The sequence below is a fragment of the Lissotriton helveticus genome, chromosome 8 (genome assembly GCF_964261635.1).
Source record: "Lissotriton helveticus chromosome 8, aLisHel1.1, whole genome shotgun sequence".
NCBI classification, from domain to species: Eukaryota; Metazoa; Chordata; class Amphibia; order Caudata; family Salamandridae; genus Lissotriton; species Lissotriton helveticus.
This window is the reverse complement of record NC_136069.1, coordinates 898226387-898252621: the sequence shown is the minus strand read 5'-3', so window position 1 is coordinate 898252621 and position 26235 is coordinate 898226387. Positions and strand designations below refer to the sequence as shown.

Sequence of the window (26235 nt, the reverse complement as noted above, 5' to 3'; positions counted from 1 at the left end):
CAATGCCATGTTCGGATGCATCTGTTTGCACAATAAACTCCTTGGAGAAATTGGGAGCCTTCAGGACCGGTGCTTCGCACATTGCCTGCTTCAACTTTTCAAAGGCGTGCTGACAAGCCTTTGTCCAAACTACCCGTCGAGGTTGTTTCCTAGATGTGAGCTCTGTGAGGGGCGCTACAATAGTGCCATACCCCTTCACAAAGCGACGGTAGTAACCTGTGAGGCCCAAGAAAGCTCGGACCTCAGTCTGTGTCTTGGGGGGTTCCCAGGCCATGATTGCCTCAATCTTCGCCTGTAGGGGTTGCACGGACCCCCTACCCACCAAGTGTCCGAGGTACACAACCGACCCCTGCCCAATCTGGCATTTGCTGGCTTTGATGGTCAATCCAGCTTGTTTCAGCGCCTGGAGAACTGCTTGCAAATGTTGCAAGTGGTCCTCCCAACTGCTACTGAAGACAGCAATGTCATCCAGGTAAGCAGCCGAGAAACCCTCCATTCCAGAGAGGACCTGGTTCACCAGTCGCTGAAATGTGGCAGGGGCGTTCTTGAGACCAAAGGGCATCACACAGAACTGGAAGTGTCCCTCGGGCGTGGAAAAGGCTGACCTTTCCCTTGCTCCATCTGTCAAGGAGATCTGCCAGTACCCTGAGGTGAGGTCAAAGGTACTGAGGTATTGGGCAGCTCCTAGCCGGTCAATTAACTCATCCGCCCTGGGGATTGGATGAGCATCAGTTTTGGTAACTGAGTTCAGTCCTCGGTAATCCACACAGAACCTCAGTTCTGGTGTGGTGCCCGGTGGGGCGGCTTTTGGGACTAGCACCACCGGACTGGACCAAGGGCTGCTGGACGGTTCTATCACTCCTAGCTCTAACATCTTGGCAACTTCGCCATGGATGCTTGCCTTCACCTTGTCCGACAGCCTATAGGTCTTGGATTTCACTGGGGGGCTGTCTCCTGTGTCCACATCATGGGTACACAGGTGGGTTCTTCCTGGGACAAGGGAAAACAGTGAAGAGTACTGCCCCAATACCTGTCGGCAGTCCTCTCGTTGCTCAGGAGTGAGAGACGGGGAGAGAATCACTCCCTCCACCGACCCATCCTTCTCTTGACATGAAAAGAGGTCTGGGAGAGGTTCGCTTTCTGCTTCCTCAGCACCATCAGTCACCAACATCAGGATGACCTCTGGCCTCTCATGGTGGGGCTTGAGGCGATTGGCATGCAGCACCCGTAGGGGCTGCCGCGGGGTCTTAAGATCCACCAAGTAGGTGGCCTTACCCTTTTTCTCCAACACCTCAAATGGGCCTGTCCAACGATCCTGAAGGGCACTTAGCTCTCCCGGTTCCATCACCCAGACTTTCTGGCCAGGCTCCAACTCCACCGGGTGAGCATTCTGATCATACCATTCCTTCATGACTGCCTGACTGGCCTCCAAGTTGTCAGCAGCCTGCTTCCACAACTTGGCCATCTGGCTTCTGAAGGCCAACATGTAGCTCACCACATCCTGGGGAGGTTTTCTGGGAGACTTCTCCCATCCTTCCTTCACCAGGCTGAGAGGCCCACGCACCGGGTGCCCATACAACAATTCGAATGGGCTGAAGCCCACTCCTTTCTGTGGCACCTCTCTGTAGGAGAACAGTAAGCAAGGTAGGAGGACGTCCCACTTCCTCCGTAAACTCTCTGGCAGACTTCTTATCATGCCCTTCAGGGTCTTATTGAACCTCTCAACCAGTCCATTGGACTGGGGGTGATAGGGAGTGGTGAACCGGTAGGTCACCCCACACTCCTTCCACATGGTCCGCATGTAAGCAGACAGGAAGTTAGTCCCCCTGTCGGACACAACCTCCTTTGGGAATCCTACCCTAGTAAAGATTCCCATCAGGGCCCTAGCCACCACAGGTGCAGTAACAGTCCTCAGAGGGATGGCCTCTGGGTACCGTGTGGCATGATCCACCAGAACCAGGATGAACCTGTGACCAGCTGTTGTTGGTGGATCCAATGGCCCTACAATGTCGATGCCCACCCTCTCAAAGGGGGTGCTAACGACTGGAAGCGGTTCCAGGGGAGCCTTTAGCTTCACCCCTGTTTTCCCACTGGCCTGGCAGGTTACACATGTCCTACAGTATGTGTCGGACGCCACTTTCATTCGAGGCCAGTAAAAGTGGAGGACAAGCCGTGCAAAGGTCTTGTCCTGGCCTAAGTGTCCTGCCAGTGGTATCGCATGAGCCAATTCCAGCAGAAAGGCTCGGTACTGCTGCGGGACCACCAAGGCCCTTGATGAGCCAGGTAGAGGTACCTTGGGTTCACTGTAGAGGAGTCCATCCTCCCAGTAAAGATGGTAGTGTCCCGTAACATCACCTGCTGCCTGGGCTTCGGCCTGACGCCTCAGTCCCTCAAGGGTAGGGCACTCCCTCTGCCCCCTACAGAAGTCCTCTCTGGTAGGACCTCCCTCCACATGCCATTCAGCAGGGATGGGCAAATCCTCCAGAGAGTCTACTTCCCCCTCCACGGACTCCTGGCCTACCACTGCAGGTGGCCGATCTGTCTCATGGGGCGTGGAAGCCGGAGCAGGCCGTCCCTGTCTCCGTTTCTGACCCTTTTTAGCAGCGGGTTGGGCCATTGTTCCAGGCTCCAACCCAGGCGAACTCCCTCTCCGGGCAGTCGCAGACCTTGTGCTGACACAGGCCCAGTTAGGTGTACCCAGCATCGCAGAATGCGTCCGGTATTCCACCTCTCTCCAAGTGTTGTGTTCCATGTCATTCCCCAACAGACAATCGACTGGCACGGCAGGGCTTACGGCAACTCGAAGTGAACCTGCAACCCCCTCCCACTCAAAGGGAACCTCAGCCACTGGATAGTGGCCCATTCTGCCGTCAGCCATCGCGGCGGGGTGGAGTACATTAGGAACAACCTGCTCTGGGGACACCAGCTGACTTCTCACCATAGTCATGCTGGCTCCTGTATCCCTCAGAGCCTCCCCTCTCTGGCCATTGATGGTAACCCATTGCCCATACTTTGTAGTATTTGGGGGCACCTGGATCTTTGGCACCATCTCCCGCTCTCCCAGGGACACTAAGGTGACACCCGCCCACTCACCCCCCTTATCTAAGGGCAACTCCTCCCCGAGCGCTACACTAGCTACTCCCGGTGACTTTCCTCCGGTGGGAGGGGGTGGTCTCTTTGGGCATCTGACATCTCCCTTATAATGTCCAACGCCACCGCATTCAAAACAGTGGGGAACCCTGGGCTGCTGGCTTTGGCCAGGATAAGGGTTCCGGGGCGGGTTTGCCCTAGGGGTAAAACCTGCTCCCTTCCCTTGGAAGTTATTTTGGGGACCTTTAGAGAACTCTTTCTTTTTCTCCCCCCCCTCCTTCTTCTGGGGGGCGCCCTGTCCGGCTTTTTGAGATTCCCCTCCAGTCCCCTTGGAGGACACCCGAGTACTTGTCCAGATGTCCGCCTCCTCTGCAAGCTTCCGGGGATTGGTCAGCTTGCTGTCTACCAGGTGTTGGCGCAGCTCGGGAAAACATTTCTCGAGGAGGTGTTCTTTCAAAAATAGATTGTACAGCCCCTCATAATCCTTTACCTCACTGCCCTTGACCCAACCCTCTAAGGCCTTTCTGGCATAATCAAGGAAGTCCACCCAGTTCTGAGTGCCCATCTTGTGGCTCCCCCTAAACTTCTGTCGGTACCTTTCTGGGGTGAGCCCGAACTTCCTCAATAACGCCAGCTTCATGGTGGGGTAGTTTGTCTGTTCCTCTGGATCCAGGGCCAGCAAGGTGTCCCGACCAGCAGGAGGCATGTACTTGTACAAGCTACCCCCCCAGTGCTTCTCCTGCACTCCATGAACCTTCAAAGAAACCTCATAAGCGGCCAGCCACTTAGCTACATCATCCCCCTGACTGAAGCTCGCTATCAGGTCCTTTGGGATATAGGGTTTGGTCTCCCTGGCTGACTCTTTTGGTTCGCTGCCACCATTCCTAACAGGAGAGGACCCCCGTCGCAGACTTTGGAGCTCCAGTTCCTTCAGTCTAAACTCGTGGACCATCCTCCTCTCCTCTTTCTCCTGCTCCAACTTAGCCAACTCCCACTTTAGCTGTCTTTTCTCCCTCCTATCGGTGAGCTCGGCTTCTGTTAGGCTTTTCCCAGAAATGCTACTGCCCTTTCTGGAATAGGACATTGGTTCGGTGAGTAAGTTTTCCCCCTCATCGCGGAATAACTCTTCTACCTCCCCCACCAAGTCCTGGTCAACCTCTTCATCCTCCTCCTTTGTCTCTTGGTGTGCCTCCACCCAGGCCCTAAGGCTAGTCTGGAGCTCCCCCTTCCTGGCACCCTGTTTGAAAAAGACCCCCATTTGTTGGCAGAACATTCTCAATTGGGGCACGGAATAGACTTCCAGGTTTTCCACTGCAAACTCCATTGTGAGTCTGGCAAACCTGGATACACACCAGAAATTTCAGAGGGGTAAGGGTAACCTAAAACCAACTCCACCCACCACCAGGAATAAATTTAGAAAAAACAAAAGGACTAATTGGGAGGGCCGCAAGGAGAAAACTCCTGGTGTAGGTTAGGTGTATTACGTCAAATTACTAGTAAGTAGCTGCAACCAAGTCCGCAATCCCACCGCTAGGCACCAATATGTTGGAATTAGGTAGCCTGGCCTAGGGCAAGACTAACATTCAGAGGCACAGTGTAAAGGTTGCAGACCACCCAAAAGTAATTCCACACAATAGCACTCAAAAAGAAAACACTACATCATAATTATGTGAAAATACGTACTGCTTTATATAAAAAATAATGTTCTCTGGGTTGTCAAATATAAGTATCTCACATGTAATTAGCTCAAAACATTTCAGATCACTTTTAGAATCAGCAGTTACACTTTTGAAATTAATAGCAGATTAACACGTTGTCTTTAAAGCAGTTGCTATATCCCTGAACTCCTATTACACTTGTACATAAGGATAACCTGTACCTTAGAATCAATCAGGTTATTTATCACTTCTGCTAGAACCTTGGGAGGAAAAACCCCAGCAACACCTAAATACAAGTAGATTTCCTTATGAGATGAAAGCACAAATCTTATTAGTCAGGGAATTTGTTACAGATTCTATCAAGGTGCTAGCTTAAATCATCAGTGGTACATTCCTAGCATTTCTAGCGCTTAATTAGGCATAGTTTCTAAAGATGACCTATACTCTATAACTGGTCTCAGCAATAGCAATAACACTCTTAAATTACTATGCAGATTGATAATTAATTCCAATAGCGCCTTACAGTTGAATGTGCACCACAACCAGGTCTGGTAGATAACCCCTCTAAGTCCATAGGACAGTTAATGATGCAATGTGCTTCTGTTTTGCCTTCCAAACACTCTATTCCATCAGAGGGGGGGGGGGGCAACTGTCATTAATGAACAAGAGCCAGGGGTTGACTGGGACTCTTATATTCTTTACACCCCTCAGCTAACCAGGCTCCTTGTTATAAGCAGTGTTTCCACAGTTAAGCCCCTCGTTTTCCAGGCTTTTCCCCCCTCCTTCTTCTTTTCAGGCTCAACCAGTGTGGAAAGGAACCCAGACGAAAAGGAGGCCTAACCAGCTCTCCCTCGCCTCCCCTCACTCCTCACCGCTTACTTTGTATGAGCAGGCAACAGTCGAGTCCTCCGCTCACCCTCTGGACTCGAGGGCTCTTCACCGCTGCTACTTGGCCCCCTCGCTCCCTCTCAGAGGAGCGGAGACCTCTTCTGCACACAGAAAACAGAGCGCAGACACGGTGATGCAGCCTCGCCACAGGGCTGCTCCTCACCGTCCAGGATCGGTCCCTCGGCGCCCCACTCGATCTCTGCCACTCGCCGAGGCTGCCTCCGGACAGCTCTCCTCAGCGTCGCGTCGGCGCTTCCACACGCCCCCGGGCTCTCCTGCGCATGCGCGGGGGAGAAGCGACACCGCACTGGGCCTGCTCGGACCTAGGCCCCTCCTGAGGGATTATTACAGCCGACTGGGCATGCGCGATTGCGCCTCAGCAAAGCGTCTCGCCCAGGCTCTTCTTGGCAAACCGGGACTCCACTCGGTAACGCGACTGGAGCGCGGAAGGTGCCCCCGGGGTCCCGCTTTCGAAGGGAAGCCCTGACAAGCTTCCCAGGCTCAGTGGATCCCGGGGTTGGGCGCTTTACCAAAACGCTTGATGCCTTCCACCAAGGACTCCAGGGACCAGTTGTCTGTAGATCCAGCCAGGGCTCCTCAGGACACCAGCCTTCCCCAGCACCCAGGAAGGTAGGGACAGCGCTAGCTTGATTCTGTACCCAGTTCTCCTCACAAAGTCCTCTTAGCACTTGAGTTGAAGAAGGGGTTGGGATTTTAGGGAGAAAGGTTATCCTTCCTGAGTCTCTTTCTGCTGGGCAGAGGACTGCGCACCGCAGCACTGCAGTCTCCTTCTCCTCAAACCTCCCCTGTACAGTTTGGACAAGGGGCAAGCTAGGCGCCCAGGGTCTCCAGTAATCCTACACAGCGGGGTCAGGACAAATAACCCAAAAGGGGAATTTTGAGGTGACAACCCAAGGCAGCTTCCCTATCTAGGAGGTCAACCCTATGTCTGACCTCTCCCACCCTTGGCTACAGCCTGTCCTCCAGCTGACTTCCACAGGTAGACAAAATGGCTGCCCCGCATTCCGCCTTATATAGGCTGCCCTTCAGTGGTCCAGAATGGACCAGAAGGTTCTGGAATGCCCTATGTTAGGCTATGGCCAAGTTCTGTTGGTGACAGTTGGGGCAGTTGGTGGCCACCATTTTAGGTGGTGCCAACTTTCCTGTCAGAACAGGCCTCTGGACCTGAGGTAAAAAACTATGAGGGGGAGAGGGAACACCTATCCCCCTGGCCAACACCTATAAAAAGTCAGTAGACACAAAAATTAATAAGGGTATGAGGGGCAAAAAGGGGACAAAATAAATAAAAATTAGGAGGGACATTGCCAAAAAGCCAGACAGGTCTAACACATGGACTTGTAAATATATAGTGTATTCTCAAATCTGAAAAAAATCTCAGTTAGTGCCAGCCGCATTTGAGAAGTCACCCATTCAATGGGGGCAGTCCACTGCCAATCTTCCTTCCTGAGAAGTCCTTCGATGACTTCAATGCTTTGTGCCTGGGGTATACTGGTGTAAAGTGCCTCGACATCTAAGCATACCAGGCAGTGTTCTCCCGGGTTGTATTCCACATCCATCAGGAGGTTCAAAAGGTGTTTGGTATCTTGTACATACGATGTTATGTGTCCGACCAGAGGGCGCAGGAACCAGTTGGTGTATTGTGAAAGAGGCTCGAGGATTGATCCGATTCCGGAGACAATGGGTCTATCGGGGGGGGGGGGTATTTTTCCTTTATGGATTTTTGGGATGGTATATAACATTGGTGTTCGTGGATCTTCCTGATTGAGGAACTTGTGTTCTTTCTTGGTAATCCACTCCCTCTCAAGGGCGTTTGATGTTATTGTCGAGATGGTTTTTTTAAGACGTTGTGTTGGGTCTCGGTTGATCTTTCTGTAAAATTTGTTGTCAGCCAACAGGGTGAGACCTGCTGTCCTGTAGGCGTTGGTACTTTGTATCACCGTTTCACCGCCTTTGTCAGCCGGCTTGACAACCAATTCTGTTCTGCTCTTGAGTTGGGTTAGGGCAGAGGTCTTCAAACTTTTTTGCTCAGAGCCCCCCCTAAGCAAAATGTTTTGAGGTCGGGCCCCCCTCCAAAATTTATTGCAAGGATCGGGGGAGCAGGAGGTATATGGTTGCGTGCACGGGGTGGGGCTTATGACAGTTGTAGCACAGCACCTAGAAGAGGCAGTATTTAATTTTACAGCACATTGAATAGAATATTGATTTGTTATGGTCCTAAACATAAAAAAAAAAAAAATTTGACATAGTATACACATGGGTGATACAAGCAGCTTGAAGAAGATGAAAGCCTTGGCGTTTGAAGAAAGAAGAAAGCCAGTAAATAAGTGATATTAGGTTTCTACCAGCAAATTAGTATGGTGGATGCAGCTCAATTTACTCAAGTCAGTCATTTTCCAGGTTGTTTTAATCACACTCCAATTATTCCAGGGGTCAGATGTTTTCTGTCACGAATGAAAAACCTCTGGCACGTGTTTCATTATTTATGCCAATATTCAGAAAATATTATTTCTTTTATTTTGAAGAGCCCAAACAATGCTCACAAATTAGGGCAATGAGCTCCCAAACAAAGCGCAATGGCTAGAATATTCTTCTTATGGAGTTACAATCTTCCAGACTTGTTGAAAGTAACACACTGTTTTTTGGTAGTTTTCAAAATGTGTTATTCACATACAACCACTGACTGTGGGCCTGCTCGTACCCTCCAGTCCTGGCCCTCTGGAGTGGGACAGGACATGCAAACAAGGCCTCACGGTGGCCCTGGAACTCGAACTCACCCTGCTGCCAACTTGCCGAGTCTTCAAGACAATCGCTGATGACTTGCACTAGCAAGGCAGCTTGGACTTGCTGGTGAGTGCTCCTCTTGCAACATGCAGAGGATAAATCTTCTCTAAACAGCTGCACCACATTAAGGGGGACCTATAAAGACTATTAGGCACTAAATAGCTGGTTTGGGGCGCACCCACTGAACAGACTTCGCCTCAGTGGCACCTTGTAATCTCAGACCCCTTTTAACTGCTACTACATTACAGCCAATGGGAAAACATAGAACACAGGGATTCAACCTTTTACAGAGCGTGCAAACAAGTAGCAATACAAAAATAGCCTACACTGCTACAGCTGGAGGCTAGATCGGCTTTTTTTTAGCACATTCTTTGACCCTGCTAGCACACTCACTGACCCTCCCACCCCCAAGCCACTCTGATCACAGTTCACACTTCTTGTCTCCGAGTAAATGAAAACAGCCTGGAAATGCAGCAAATTAACATCGCTGCACTTCCAGGCCATCTTCATTTACATGTACTTTCAGAGGCATTTGCGCCACCCTGGGAACCCATCGACGCCCCCCAAGGGGGGCGCGCTCCACAGTTTGACGACCTCTGGGTTAGGGCCATGCGCTCTTTATTGCTCAAGTTGTTTAAAGTGTTCTTGCGTGGTTGGAGTTCTTCTACTTCTTTTACGACTGCTTCCTCAAAAGCAAGTATCTCAGGAGGCATCATGGATGATGGTGGATAAAACGTAGACTTGAGTTTCAGGCCAGTGTAGTTGCCATCATTGGGGATTTCATCTTTATCATGAAAGAAGGTTTTCAGTCTGATCTTTCTGAAAAATTCACTGAGTTCACATCGTAGCTGGAATTTATCAAGATGGGTGGTAGGGGGGTCCAATTGCCCTGAAGAAAGTCCTGGACCTTTATGGCCATTATGGACTGAAACATGTCGGCACTAGGGTCTTAGGACCATAATATCCTAATAAGACCCACTTTTAGATTTTTTAATTACCCAGACAGACCCAAAAATAAAGGGAAACCGGGGATCTGCCTGAGGTATTTTATCTTTAGAGCCCCCTCTCCTCTTATCTGTTCAAAGAGCTCCCAACACTGTGGTTGAGCCCACCCCGACTTCTAGGGGTCGGGGTGACCAGATGATGAAGCATGACACCACTAGGGTGCGTGAGGGTAATATAAACAAAATAGTTTTTTCCCTACATTCATGGTTGGGTTAGGTACAACCTTACACTAGAGAGTCCCCCTCTATCTCTATTTCTCTACCTCGGGTACAGTTTAATTTCTAACACAACTGACCACTACGCGGTCAAGGAGTATCTTTTTCTGTTTTGAAATTAAACATATGCCATCTCTGTAAATTACACATTCCACACCCCCACTGGCATCACTATCCACATGTTTTCTTACCATAGAAATGCAGCCTTGCTTATTACCCGTTGGCTGTGGCAGTTAGGATCACTTTTCCACAGGAAATTGTTTTTTTTGGTTTGCTAATAACGTTAGTGCTGTTTGGCGAAACTTCATGAATCTATCACCAAAAAAAAGAAAACAGTCTCATCCACTTCAGCTACTTCCTGGAAAATTGAGGGGAGATCGATCAAGCAGGGCCCAATTAAAAGGAGGGGTCCCAAACCGCGTTTTCCTCATGCAATGTCCCATAGGAAAATTGAACACTAGTTCAGAAAATAAAGCTGAACGTTTAGTTTCAAAAGCTTTATTCGATTTTCACATGTTAAAAATCATAAAAGCGATTCATACAAAAGATATATCCATACAAACATACATAATATTTTTTTTAAAGTATTAAATCCATTAGTGTGATTCAATCGAATAGTTAATAGTTCATAATGAGCTCCGTCGTTTCAGTACACTTTTTAAAAACATTGTCATAGTCATTATGCATAGAGGGTTTCCCAGTAGTTGCAAGTTCAAATACGCAGGCCTACACTGCCGCCAGGCCCCACCTCTCAAATATTGTTTTATCCATCTGGAGCGTTCTTTGTTATACAATTTGCAAAACAAAACCAGGTGAAAAGTGGTCTGGGAAGACACCTTGTCGCATGGTCAGACAGCCAGAGTTCTGCTCCAGTCGTTTTTGATTGGGAATGAAACTATATGGTGAAAAATATTGAACCTAAATCTAGTGAGGATAAAACGTTCAAACCCCAAAGTCACAAGGTTTAGGTAAGGTTGTATTTTATGGGTAGTCAGCAACAGCTGGTGGTCAAGCACAGATTTTTTGCTGACTTCACTTCCAAACCTTAGTATATTAAAGTGCTCCATGCATAGTTTTTTCAGAGCTTTCTTCGGGATTTCCCCAATTGATTCGGGGTTGTTGTACCATTCTGGCCTATCAATGTCCATTAGAACTCTCCTAACGTACTCCAGCCATTTAATACGTTTTGCATTGTCTAGGGCCATAGCGTCGCTGATTAGTCCTCGGTTTAGGCCCAATTCTGGTGTCGCCCATACTCTGCGCCAGAGCAGAATTGGCTGAATTCTAATCAAGTCTGTCAAATGTTCCACTCCCAGTTCCGCATGGCAATTGTAGACCGATGTGCTCTTCGGGAGGGCCAGAAGATATCTTAAAAAGTTGTTTTCTACAATTTGGAGCAATGTTACATCTTGGTACCCCCATACGCCTGCTCCATACAGTGCGATGCTTCTGCATTTTGCCACATATATGTTGAGCATAATTTCAGGTCGTTTTTTGCCCAATTTACTTGCAAAGTGTTTTATGGCCGCGATGGATCGCTTGAAGGCTAGAGTTCTATTTTTCACCTCGGAAACCCAAGCCCCGGATGCCTCAATTGTGACCCCTAGGTATGGGAATGTTTTAGTGGCTTGTACTTGGAGTCCTGCTGCATCAAGTTGGTTAAACCTGGCTCCACTTTTACCAGAGCGCATCACAAAGGACTTTTTAACATTGAGTTTAAGGCCCCTTGCTTCCATGTAGTCTACATATTTGGTTAAGGCCCTTTGAGCTCCGACCTTCGTTCTAGCCATTAACACGGCATCGTCCGCATACAAGAGTGAGAATATCTGCCTACTTCCAAACTTTGGTGAATCAATATTGCAGGCTCCTAATTCCTTCTCTAGACTGTTGGTATATAGTGAAAAAAGGAATGGAGCCAGCACGCAGCCTTGCCTCACCCCCTTTTGTATGCGGAAAGACCCGGTACATTCCCCCCCAGACCAAACCTAACTTTGGCGGTAGCATTTGAATATAATTGTCTCAAAAAGAGAACAATAGCTGGGTCCACGTTCATCTCCTCTAGTGTTTCCCAAAGCTTGGTATGTATTACACAATCAAATGCAGAGGAGAGATCGACAAAGATTGCATAGAGACAGCCCTCTTTTGCTCTGGTGTACTTCCCTTGTAGCAGGACAAAGTTTAAGACTTGTTCGACTGTGCCCATCCCGGCCCTGAACCCGTATTGTACGGGTGTTAAAATGTCATTTTCCTCTGCCCATGACTGTAGTTTAGTCAAAACCACTCTCCCTGCGATTTTCATTAATGAGTCTAACAGAGATATGGGTCTATAGTTTGATGGGCTTTCCCTATCTCCCTTTTTATATATTGGGATTATTAATGATTCTGCCCATGTTTTAATGAAACCTTTTGAGCAACAAGCACCCAGAACCCGCAAACAAGCTGAACGCAATTACACCAAATCTGCCAGAAAGCAAGATCTATACCAAAAAAAAAAAAAAAAAAAAGGAGTGCGGATTTTAATTTGAAGAAAATCCGATCAGGATTTTAGAAAAATCAAGGTTAAAAAAGTATGTATATTTTACACTGGTATTACCTCCCCGGAGGATCAAAAAAGATGTGTGGATTCACAAGCTTAAATAACATGATCAGATTGGCTGGCCATAACCTGAAAAACTAGTGGTGTCATTTTAATTTACTTTTTAAAAGAAGGTAGATAGTCTAATCTTGAATTAAAGAGAGTGAGGCTTATAAAAAATAAAAACATGTAGGAAAAAAGGGGGGTAGAAAATAGATATTGCGATAAATAAAGCATACAATGTGCATAAAATCAGCCAAGAAAAAAAGAGAACAGACTCAACTGGTTAAAAATGGGATCAAGCAATATAGGCAAGACCCATGGGTAGCAAGGATATTTACTCTGGTACCCTCTAAGTTGCAACCTCAGAAAGATCCTGTACTAGCCAATTTCAAGAAGCTGATTCGCTATCAGCAGAAACTCAGTTGTCTCCAACAAGGTTGTAGCCCATCACCTTACTTATTCAACATCTACTTACAGCACCTCACCCCCTTTTGAACCCAACTGGGGTCCGTTTTTACATATATACTGAGAGCAACAAATTGGCCAGCAACCTTGTTCACTATTCAGATTTCCTTTATTCGGTTTTTAAGGTAGAAAAACCATAAAAGTTCATTAATTAAAATAATCATTATAAAAATGCAGAACCAATTACATGGTTGTCATAATAAATACATTTTAAAAACGTAGTTCATATTCAGAGACTGCTAAGCGTACCATTTCCAAAGTGCAATAGTGCAAAAAAGCCAAGTTAAAAATTAGGTCAAGCTTAAAAATTGAATAAACAGTACAAGGGAAATATCCTAAAATATGTAACAATAATTCCTTCAGTGCATCTATTCTAAATTTGGTCAATGTTTTGTACAGAGTTTCACAAATCTAGCCACATTCTTTGCAAAACACTCCGTTTCCAAATATAGAATTGCCAGGAAGGCTGGGCGACATTGTCGCAACCCCATGATCTTTAGGATTGGTACAAACCACTGTATCCTTGCTTCCCGGTAAAAGCCACAGAACATAACCACATGGAATGTAGACTGTGGGGATACACCATTGCAAGGACAAAGACACAATGAGTTTGACCAGTCATTGACCTTGGGGAATGTGACCAGGCGATGGAATGTGTTCATTCTAAGACTGGTGAGCACAAACCTGTCAAATCCATTCAGTCTAAAAGTTAAATAAGGCTGGATAGTGAGAGTAGTTTGCACCGATAAAATATATTGGGCTGAACTTTTAGCTGACTCCGTGGCTAGCCGCAAATCTTCCATATGGACCAAACATATTTTCTTAATTTTGAACCTGGGAATCTCAATTATCAGCAGGGGGTCATGGTAGTACTTTATTAAGCCTAGGTCTGAGAAAAAGTTTTTAACATACAAGAGCCAGGCTATTTTATGTGAGTTATCAAGAGCAAGGCAATCGCTCATGAGTTCCCTGTTAAAAACTAGTTTTGGCGATGACCAGATTCTGTGCCATAAAAAGAGCAGTTGGAGTTTGGCTAAGTCTATGATATATGGCAAAACCAACTCTATGTGGCAACTAAAGGTGGAAGTGCCATGTGGAACCGCTAAGAGGTACCACTCAAGAAGATATTTTCTACCTTTTGTAGAGCCTCCTCTCTTTCGTGGCCCCAGATGCCACACTCACACATTTGGCTTGATAGATTTGTAACATTTCTACTGGTGATCTTTTACCAAGCCTATGTGCGAAGTTAACTAATGCCGTATTGGCCCTAATAAACGACAGTTTCCTAGCCTCTATAGCCTGCCTCCAGGTGCACTTATTGTCAATTAAAATTCCAAGATAGGGGTAAGCAATAGTGGTTTCCAGTTTAGTATGTTCACTATCTAAAGTCTGGCCTTTGACAGGTGGTGGATGTCAAACAACCTTCAAAATTAAACCCTAGTAAAACCAAGGTGTTATTGACATTTGGGGTTCAGACTGCTTGGTATGATAACATTGGACCGTTTATAGCAAGATAATGCATGTTTCTAAATGTGTACAAAACCGGGACATCGACACTGGCCAAAAACTCTAGTTAAATGTCTAAGTAGGGAGTACATTTTTGTCAGTTAAAATTTCAAACCATAATCTAAAGCCAGACCAACCCTCACTACATATTTCAGTTGTCAAAACACTCAATCACATCTGTATAGCACCAGTTTTGTTTAATCACAAATAAAACAATACTACATTGTTTACTAGTAAAAAACACTGTTGCATGGCGGACAGCAGGCGTATTAAAAGATACCATAACCCGTTTGTTTTGCAGACCCTCAACTGACTACCAAGTAGTATAAGAATTATTTTTAAAGCCTGATCATATTCAAACAGCTACGCCAGATCTTTACCTCTAGGTTTACCTGGTACGTTGCACTAAGTTTTACAGTCTGCAAAGTCTGCATTCCTTGGAGTCCTCAAGGTAAATATACAACATATGACAACATTCAGGGTGGATGTAGTGTACAGTAAGGATACATTAGCATATTTAGAAACCACTTAGAATAGATAAGTAGTACCTGCTGTAAATACTGATTTATTGTGATGTGCGCCATGAATTGGAAGAAAACGAAGACCGAAGACGGGGAGGGCTTGGTTCAGTACTGTGAAGAAAAGATAAGAAATCTATCAAACTCTTTCAATGAGCTTTAGAGTCAGAAAGATTTACAGTTTGAGATCATATGGCATTAGTCTTCACCAAAATAGTGTGTTCAGTATGAAAAGAAGAAAATTACACAGTATAACAAAGGACGCAAATTTAACAGCTGCATGGACCTCTAAAGAAACCGTTTTATAGAATTGTACTACAGCACCTTGCTGGTTAGACCATCTCATTGCCTACTGTTGACTGTACCATTTCTAGCTTTATAAATGTCCTATTGCTATCAATTATGGTTTAAGAGTTTTTACAGGGTAAGCCACATGCCAATACTTTGCGACTGCAGCTTCATGAGGGACCTCCTAAAGAAAGAAAAAAAAGTATACCAAATTGTTCAAAGTTATATGAAGGAAAACAACTTACGTTTACAAAGTTCATCATAATCAATTTGTCAGTTGCAGTTTGTAACCTACGTGAGAACTTAATATCCGCAAGAATGGTAGCCCAGAAAGGAGAGTAGCTTACTACTAGTTAGCAGTCGATACTAGAGAGTTTCAATTTCTAGCTTTTAATATGATAACATAATTTATAATGGGAGCTGTTGTAGTCCCTGGTGAACCGACGACTTTATGTCCCTTGGTGACTTACTAAAGAAAAATCACAGGACTGGAAACATGGTGTGGTGTGAAATCAAAAAGTGTAGTTTATTCACCAAGAAAACCAACAACCATTCCATAGGACGTCTCAGCTGTGAATACTCGGTAAGCTGCAGGACATTCACAACTGATGACATATTACAATTATAACTGAATTTACATAGCGCTTACTACTCCTGATGAGGCGCTGAAGCGCTTTTGGGCAAGTAGCACGCTACTCCGGAACCCAAAAAGGATTAGTGGTGAATTAGTATAGGGAAATAGGAGTTAATCTGAGCAGGAGACATGTGATTCTGTTAGTTGGATTGAAAAGGATAATGGATAATGGGATAGAAGAAGGACAAACCTAGAAAGGGGTATTTTGGAGATCACAGTAGTAGAATGAGATGTGGGATGAGTCAGAGTGGAGGTAGAGGATATATTGAAAGAGGTATAGGGTGAAGCATAGAGTAGTGCATTATTTAGAGTAGGAATAAAGTATTAAATATGTAGGTACATAAGTACATAGAAGGCATACCTGTATAAGAAAGGTAATTTATCAAGATTTAAGTTGTATTTAATGAACTCACTCTTGTAAGCGTAGCTGTACTTTATGCTAATTTATTATGTATATATTGTTATAAATATGTTTTCCAATATTTCAATAGTGTAGCAACAGTAGATAAGTTATAATATTTGCATATTGTGATAGATAAATAAACAGTGAACCATAAGTATCTAATCAAGTAACGTATGAAAACTATTCATTGACCTAAATACAAGTTAAGAATAGAATAATCTATATTTATTTAATCATAAGTAATATGTACATTTATTTAGCATACCTAAAGAATATCTATATATTTAAACAATATGAGGATACATATTTATACAAAGAAATACACATATCTAGATACATACATATAATCAAATAACTTGTTTACATACACACAGGAATATGATGTACATTTGTGTTTGAGTATGGTGATTATGCAGGAAATAGCCAACTCTTGAGTTGTCTTCTGGAGATAGGTTAGTTATAGGTGGCTCTTATGTATGGGGATAATGATTTCCATGGTTTGGCTGCACGAAGGATATGCCACCAATGTTTTTTTCTTGTAAAGTAGAGATTTTGAGGCGAGGTGCCGATCTGGAGCAGAGGTTCCTTTGTTAAATGTGTTGGTGATTTTATTCTTGGTGAAAAGTGTTCCATGTATTGCTTTGTGGGTGATACAAAGCAGCTTGAATATGTATCTTCTGGCAACCGGTAAACAATGAACATAACATTATACAACACAGAGTTCAGTCCTGCCAAGCATCACGCATCAGGTGTGACACTCACGCTTTTCAGTGCGGTGTTCCGCATCACCGCACTGAAAAGCGTTGTCACGCATTCTGCCAACTCGCGCCGCCGGTGGCATCTGCGCACGGCTCTGCTGCCCAAGAGATGTGCTGCCAGTGCCAGCAGCTGCTGGGCTCTAGTTCATAAATAGTTAATCACCATCTGCTCTCAGCTCTGGTGGCTGAGAGCGCTAGGCTACAATGTAACAATAGTGCCTGCGCCCGCCGCGGCTCAGTGTGACACACACTCACTGCTGCCAATAATTACGGGGGTGGCGCCCTCTCAGCAGTCAATGCTACTGGCTCACAGCCAGGCATTCATCTGCAAATCATGGGCAGTGTTGCTCGCACCGCCGTGTGGCGGTAAATTTAAACCAATCCAATGGACACCCATTGACCGCAAAACCCAGCCTCAGCCATGGAGCACCTGTGGCGGCCGCTGGTGCCCACTGTACCGCAGCTGCTGCGTCCGCTGAGCCAGAGTCTCATCATGCCCGGGCGGGGACAGCGCACCGTCAGTGCATGTTTGCTGACGGAGTGCAGTGAGACATCGAGGCCAGGAGTCTGAGGAAGCGGCGGCAGCCCATAAACAGAATGGCTCGCCTCGCAAGTAAGTGTCACATTTGAGACCGTGTCAACCAGGTGCCAATCATCTGCAAATTTACATTTTTGCGGCAGCGTGTTTCAGCTGCCGGTTACTTACTGCCAGCTTAATTCTGCTCGGGCTCGAGGCTGCAGCCTGGGGACTTTGACCTTCAGAATGTACCGCAGTCTGAGGCTGTCTTGCCCTGAGGTTGCGTGCTAGTGGTTTGGTGGCGACTTGTGGGAATGCTGGCTCATAGGTATGGGAGCGCACATTTAGATAACCATGCGTGTGTATTGTGGTACAGGTGATGTCAGAATTTCAGGTGCATGTTCATAAGATATTGAGTGGGTGCACTGCAGGTTTCATGGTATTCTCACATGTGGCGATGCCAGGAGCATGGGTGCACATTCGTCAATAAACTCAGATGTGTAGAGGTCGATGCACAGATTGTTGTCTGTGACTGCATATACATTGAAGAATATAAATTCAGTGCGTTTCAGGTGAATGAGTGCAGACCATGAGCCTATCGCCACGAGCTCTATGCACATAGTATTGACTGGCAATTGACTCCTCAGCGAGTACACCTTAATTTTCAGCATATACTACTTCACCCCCTCGGTCAGACAGCTGTGAAATGCCACTCCTTGTGTTTGGCCAGTTTGAGGGCTGTTCTCATGCCGACCATTGGGAGAGCAGATAAGCTTTTATAGTAATCTCTGATGAGACAAGATCTTAAAAGATCTGACTGCCTAGGCTGCACTGTTATAATAAGAGGCCACTTCTTGGCCGCTCAAGATTCATGACTTAATAGTAACAAAGGGACAATACGACCTTTTGGTGAACAGAGTTATTGATTAAGGGGGTATTTTAAATGCCGAAGAACAAAAGAAATGGGGTCCTATGGGGAGCCACAAAAAGTGGTATCAGTGGAAAAACTACCCGTACTTAGTCGCACCTTGGTCAATGATACCAATCACACAATGGACAAAGAAACCTCAAAATGTTCAGTTGTGTTTACCTTCTAGTAATCAAAGTAAAACATTTGGTTGGACCTGTTATATAATATTCAAAGTGATGCATGCAGCAGACTTAGTGCAAGTTAAGTACATAAGTGACAGTAAAAACGACAAAAATATTTATCCGGCAAGAATATTTTTTAATCATAAAGGGGTAATTCATTTATACAAAAAAGTACACAGTAGAAAAATCAAACACAATGCATCATATTTAAAACGAATAAAATAATGTAAAAAACTCAAGATGCACACTACAGAATGAGAAAATGATAAAAATGTTCAAGAGGAACAGTTGTCGACGCGGCGTTTCGGTACAGTGTTAAAAACCTTCATCAGGACAGTTTCTGTTAAAGAAACAACAAAATTACTGTGTGTTTGGTTTACATAAATCATCATTTTTTTAAAATACAGACAAGCTATTATAACCCAAAACATAATTCCAAACTGTTTGTTTTACATATTTTTGTCTTGTTTATTCTTCACATTGCACTGCAACAAGGGGCCAACACAAAAAGTAATCGGGCAATGGTTCGAGAGAGGTTTACGTTATTGGTATCATGAAAAAGGTGGGGGTAACTAAAGGAGTGTTAAGCACTACTATTGTGGAATTACATATATCCTTATTCTCAATATACATGGTAAGGGAATGCTTACCTCAGTCATTAAGAGGTATGATGGTCTTAATGGTGCACTTTGATAGCGTGCAGGGTATTGGGTATAAGAAGTACAACCAAATTCATCAATTTTTGGCTGGGTTTGAAGATAAAAACAATCTAAAGAATAATAAAGAAAAAAGGCCGTCAGCAAATAATAATTGGAGGTATAGTTGCTGGCACAATGCGTTTTGTGGGGCAGTTTGAAAATACACCCGTAATCAATACCTTTCTTAGTTAAAGAGCAAGCTCACACTGGAGTAACAGGAGCCACCGATCTCAAAATCCTGTTTAATTGGGTGTATTTGAATATCCTGTTTGATTGGATATACCTGAGACGAAAAAGAGGAGGGCAAGGCGGATTTATTAGTTCTGTTGCTGCCTATTTAGTATCATCAAAAACCCTCTGACTCTGATTTTGACTTACCCCGGTTATTTACTTGGGTAAGAAGCAATGCGACCACGGTTTATGAATAAAAGCCTGTGTGTGCACTGGGAGAGAGGGGGAAGTGACAGCCTCCCTCGTAGCCACCGAAATCTGTAAAAAGAGAGCGCTGTTAGTTTGCAGTTTGTAACTATATTAAGCGCATGAGATATGCTGTTTATTTACTTTTAGTTAAGTGAAAATGCCAAACGAAGACCCCACGGGTCAGGGGCTGTTTGTACAAAGATTTGTTATTAATCGAGTGGCCACGTCTGGTTCAATCAGCATGTGGCATCACTCGTGATTATCAGCTCTTAAAATATGCTGTTTGTTTGGTTTTAGTTGAGCAACGAGGACTTGTCTATTAAGAAATTATTATTAATAAAATAACCTCGTAGAGCTCGCTAGACACATGGCAACATTAGCGTCTACTGGTACTTGGTTGTACTAATTCAAATGACGGACTTGGCAGAATGGCAATATTCACGCTGTTGTCCGTGCGTGCAATTGCATTTGCCCGAACCGCTGTTAAGCAGGGCTACAGATCTAAGTTAGAGGTTAAAAGTCCCTATCGTTTACCTCAATCAATTTGCTATATCTTCCACAGTGGACAGATACTCACTTGAAAGAGACCTTCAAGGCCTCTTCAGAAAAATAAGATTGTCCATCTTCTTTGACGGCAAGGATAGGCACACCAACAGTAATAGATCTGGCCTTAAAAATAAGTCCACATGGACACCTAATATTAACATGGTTCCTAAAGACATTGAAGTCTTTGAGCGTATTGTAGATAAAAGCGTAGATGACTTACTTAAACAAAAACAGTGGATCAACTTTAACCTCAGCAAAGATGAATCATTGGCACTCCATGCCCTGCGAGAAAACACCAACCTTACGATTAAACCAGCAGATAAAGGTGGTGGCATTGTAATCATGGACACCACCGATTACATCAATAGGATGCATTTACTATTACAGAACAAAGACCACTACGAAGCAGCAAACATGCAAGCTTGGGCTTCACTTAAAACAAGTATTAATACCCTTCTAACTCAAGCAAAAGATGATGAGATTATATGTGAGGAAGAGTTCTCATTTTTAAACAATCTGAACCCCACCATTCCTGCTTTATATGGGCTACCCAAAGTCCACAAAGATTTTACCAATCCCCCCATGCGGCCAATTGTGTCCAGCATAGGCTCCCTAACCGAACCACTCAGCAAGTATGCTGACATTTTTTTACAGCCTCTCGTGATAGCCCAAAAGGCCTACATTAAAGACACCACGGCCATTATTCAAAAACTAGAAGGTGTGGAATATAACCCCGATACCCAGATGCTAGTCACTCTGGATATCGAGGCGTTATATACAAACATACCCCAAGACGATACTATTAGAATGATCAACTCTATGCTCAATTCTGAGGACAGGGATCATACCGCACATGAACTTTTCATCATTGACTGTGTCACTTTGGTCCTTAAACATAATTTATTTTTATTCAATAAAGACTTATATCGTCAAATCAAGGGGACCAGCATGGGGGCTACCTGTGCTCCAAGTCTGGCCTGCTTGTATGTATCACAATTTGAAGAGAAACATATATACAATCAGGTTTCCCCATTCTTTGAAAACGTATCGATGTGGTCCCGCTACATCGATGATGTTTTTTTTATTTGGACAGGCACAAGCGAGACTCTCATTGAGTTTATTGCTTGGCTCAACCTAGGTGATGATAACCTCAAATTCACATCACATTTCGACTCTCAAAGCTGTGAATTTTTGGACATTATCATCAAACATGTTAACGGTGTCCTAAATGTCGAACTTTTTACCAAGCCTTCAGCCAGGAATACTATGTTACACTACACGAGTAACCATCCCCCCTGCCAGGTCAACAACATCCCATTTGGCCAATTTCTTAGGCTTAAAAGAAACTGCACTACCATCCAAGACTTTGACAAACATGCAGCCATATTAAAAACTAAATTCATCGAACGAGGGTACCCGAGAAGAATGGTCAGGCATGCATATAAACGTGCGAAATATTATGATCGAGAAAGTCTTTTCAATGGTAAGACAAATAGAGATGATTCCCCTAAACCTATTATCTTTGTAACTAATTTTAACCATGTCACCAACAAACTCAAGACCATAATTAACAGAAACTGGCATCTAGTAAGCGACAAACATCAGAGTCGACTTCCTAAACCTATCTTCTCCTTCCGACGAAACTGCACGATTCATAATAACCTCGTGCATACATATAGTGAACCCAAAAGACATGAGCAGCCATGCATTGACCATGCCCCTCTGCCAACCGGAACTTTCCCTTGCTCTGGTTGCAGTAATTGCAATGATATTATCCGCGGCAGCACCATCACCAATAATAACGCAACCTGTAAACCCAAAAGTTTTATGAATTGCAGGTCTAAAAATGTTATATATTTGATCCGCTGCCCCTGCAATTTCATATACATTGGGGAGACCTCTAGAGAAATTCGCATTAGGATGAATGAGCATAGGTCAGCCCTCCGCACCAATAAGAAAGGGGCACCGCTTACAGAACACTGGTGCAAGGCGAAACACAACATCAGTGACCTTAAGTGGTGCTGCCTTGAAATTGTCACCATCACAACGAGAGGCGGTGACCTTAACCAGAAAAGAAAGAAGCGTGAGCAATTCTATATGTCTAAGTTTAATAGTGTCAGGCAAGGGTTAAACAGTAGAGAAGATTGGGAGCGCATAGTATAGGACCTTTTAATGCATTTATGAGAGCACCTCCTAATGCCCTTACGTTACTGTTAGTAGGAATATAAAGATCAAATGCCTATTCTCTATACAAAGAGACGCCCTGGAACATGGTTTATTATTAATAAATTTATTTTTATAAAAAAAAAATTCTATACACATGTATCTGAATTGCACCCAGATACCACCTCTTTACCAAGAAAACGGGTGCCAATATCTTCAATTCGGTTCACTATAATTTGCATAACTGCACTTGACCAAACAACATTATTTTGATTCTTTCTAACTTTAGTGCGGGGTTTAAGGCTTATAAGCCGCCATGGATGTCCCCGTAACAAACAATAAAGTCTGTCTCTCAAATCTCGCAATCCCCAAAAAAAAGCGCCCGTAACACGTGACCCTCTTGAGTCCAATCAGGTTGTAGATCTTAACAAACCAATGAGCGGCTCTTTCTGATATAAGTCGCTCTATGCGCGGTAATACAAAAACACCTTTCCAGAACCCCCGAAACGCTGAAGTTGACAGGAGCAGGGAGGCCGGCCCGTTGATTGAGGTAAACGATAGGGACTTTTAACCTCTAACTTAGATCTGTAGCCCTGCTTAACAGCGGTTCGGGCAAATGCAATTGCACGCACGGACAACAGCGTGAATATTGCCATTCTGCCAAGTCCGTCATTTGAATTAGTACAACCAAGTACCAGTAGACGCTAATGTTGCCATGTGTCTAGCGAGCTCTACGAGGTTATTTTATTAATAATAATTTCTTAATAGACAAGTCCTCGTTGCTCAACTAAAACCAAACAAACAGCATATTTTAAGAGCTGATAATCACGAGTGATGCCACATGCTGATTGAACCAGACGTGGCCACTCGATTAATAACAAATCTTTGTACAAACAGCCCCTGACCCGTGGGGTCTTCGTTTGGCATTTTCACTTAACTAAAAGTAAATAAACAGCATATCTCATGCGCTTAATATAGTTACAAACTGCAAACTAACAGCGCTCTCTTTTTACAGATTTCGGTGGCTACGAGGGAGGCTGTCACTTCCCCCTCTCTCCCAGTGCACACACAGGCTTTTATTCATAAACCGTGGTCGCATTGCTTCTTACCCAAGTAAATAACCGGGGTAAGTCAAAATCAGAGTCAGAGGGTTTTTGATGATACTAAATAGGCAGCAACAGAACTAATAAATCCGCCTTGCCCTCCTCTTTTTCGTCTCAGGTATATCCAATCAAACAGGATATTCAAATACACCCAATTAAACAGGATTTTGAGATCGGTGGCTCCTGTTACTCCAGTGTGAGCTTGCTCTTTAACTAAGAAAGGTATTGATTACGGGTGTATTTTCAAACTGCCCCACAAAACGCATTGTGCCAGCAACTATACCTCCAATTATTATTTGCTGACGGCCTTTTTTCTTTATTATTCTTTAGATTGTTTTTATCTTCAAACCCAGCCAAAAATTGATGAATTTGGTTGTACTTCTTATACCCAATACCCTGCACGCTATCAAAGTGCACCATTAAGACCATCATACCTCTTAATGACTGAGGTAAGCATTCCCTTACCATGTATATTGAGAATAAGGATATATGTAATTCCACAATAGTAGTGCTTAACACTCCTTTAGTTACCCCCACCTTTTTCATGATACCAATAACGTAAACCTCTCTCGAACCATTGCCCGATTACTTTTTGTGTTGGCCCCTTGTTGCAGTGCAATGTGAAGAATAAACAAGACAAAAATATGTAAAACAAACAGTTTGGAATTATGTTTTGGGTTATAATAGCTTGTCTGTATTTTAAAAAAATGATGATTTATGTAAACCAAACACACAGTAATTTTGTTGTTTCTTTAACAGAAACTGTCCTGATGAAGGTTTTTAACACTGTACCGAAACGCCGCGTCGACAACTGTTCCTCTTGAACATTTTTATCATTTTCTCATTCTGTAGTGTGCATCTTGAGTTTTTTACATTATTTTATTCGTTTTAAATATGATGCATTGTGTTTGATTTTTCTACTGTGTACTTTTTTGTATAAATAAATTACCCCTTTATGATTAAAAAATATTCTTGCCGGATAAATATTTTTGTCGTTTTTACTGTCACTTATGTACTTAACTTGCACTAAGTCTGCTGCATGCATCACTTTGAATATTATATAACAGGTCCAACCAAATGTTTTACTTTGATTACTAGAAGGTAAACACAACTGAACATTTTGAGGTTTCTTTGTCCATTGTGTGATTGGTATCATTGACCAAGGTGCGACTAAGTACGGGTAGTTTTTCCACTGATACCACTTTTTGTGGCTCCCCATAGGACCCCATTTCTTTTGTTCTTTGTTCTCCCCTGGTCCATAATCATTACCAGTAGGGGGCCTCCTTCATTGTTACTTAGGTATTTTAAATGCTAAACCCCTCGTAATAGTTGCAGAGGAAATAAAAGGAAGCTTTAGCAACTGAAGTATTTTTTAATCATTAACTTCAGCTCTGACAATATTAAAAAAACATGCTTGCAAACTTTCCAGTGTTTTAAAATAGTTCTTCATGAATTTAAAAGAACAGAGGGAGGGGTGGAATTTCTGATAATTGGTTTTCCTCATCTTCATTGCTTGAATTTGCTCGCTTAAAAGTGTCACTCAAGAGTTGTTGAAATGTCACTCATAATTACACTGAAATTATGAAAATGTCACACATAGCAATCTGAAACCTTTGCAGCTATGAGAGTTCTGACTAAATAGATGAAGATAAGAACCCTTCCAGTATCCTACTTCACTCTATAGATTGCTCCGCTCCTGGGATTTTATTTTACATTTATAGTAATCCAGGGTTTTTACTCAAATTGATACGAACTAATGGGAAGCACGAGCCTGGCAACAAACGTTTTAGATGCGGAATGGAATTTTCAGCCATCCTGGTTACTAGAGAATATCCCATAACTACCAATACGAAAATGCATTAACTGACTTCCATCTAAAATAACATTGAAACTCACCTATTTAAATAATCGTAAACAGCGCTGAACCTTCTCCGGAAGCAAATTTAGCCTAGTCTCCATGCCAAAGCACCACAAACAGGAGGAATGTTCTGCACGTGAGTTTTGCCCCTCATCTACCAACAGAAGATCTAAAAACATCTAATTTCTGCCTGGTTTCTTCTGATTAACAACATGCTGCTCATACGATGTGGAGTAACCACCAGGCTGGTTTCAAAGTCTAAGAGACGGAACTAAGAGGTCTGTGGTGGGTGTAACTCCCTAGAAATGCTTTGAGGTTGGTTAAAAAACAAACATAATCCTCACCAAAAAGAAGAAGAATTTGATCCGAAGAAACCTTGTTGCACCGGAAGAGATCATCCTTTGCGCCGGAATAACTGCCCCAACAACACGCTAGCCGTTATACCATCGTTTTAAACTCCCCATCTGTTTGTGTCCCTTACGAGTGCGCATGCGTGTCATCGTACGCATGCGCAGATGGTCAAAATACCGTCTCGGCTAACGTTGCACATTGAATCTTTGGAAGCGTAGTCCGTTAATAAGCTCCCTGGCAGGAGGCAGCTGAGTTCTGACTATGGGAAGAGCTATTCACCTGCTGGCAAAAGACAAGTACATCACAGGGACCATAGCTGAGCAATATACCGCTTTTCTTCAAATAGTGTTTCATGTGCTTTCGTATAAAAAAAAAAAAAGAGCGATTGTGGAAAGAAATGGAAGCGTTGGGACGTTTGCATGTCTGAACATTCTCTTCAGGCCTCCTTATTATTTTGAGTTTTATATATCGCTGGCTAGACCGGAAGGTATCGGAGTGTTTTACAGGTTATGTGAACACCAAAAGGAAAACATACAATACAGCATTGAGGTAGTCCAATAAAAAAGAATGAATAACAATACAGTATAGAGGCAATCATCTTGCTCTTATAAAGAGCTGGCTATTAGCTGGATGATCGGGAGTGGTGTGATGTGATCTCACTTCTGGCACTAATATTGTA

At 44.0% G+C, this 26235-nt stretch overlaps 1 protein-coding gene across 4 annotated transcripts in view; it reads right to left on the bottom strand.

Annotated features, from left to right (window-relative positions):
- The window catches only part of PCID2 (PCI domain containing 2), a 339645-nt gene that overhangs the window by 208727 nt on the left and 104683 nt on the right, over positions 1-26235 (bottom strand). For 2 of the 4 annotated variants that reach the window (XM_078657682.1, XM_078657681.1), the window contains exon 2: positions 14756-14839. In XM_078657682.1, the coding sequence (XP_078513808.1) occupies positions 14756-14791 (36 nt within the window). In that variant the 5' untranslated portion in view covers positions 14792-14839. Of the gene's footprint in view, positions 1-14755; positions 14840-25243; positions 25360-25549; positions 25682-26235 lie in introns of those variants that run through there. The other 2 variants (XM_078657680.1, XM_078657679.1) reach the window with 2 other exon arrangements.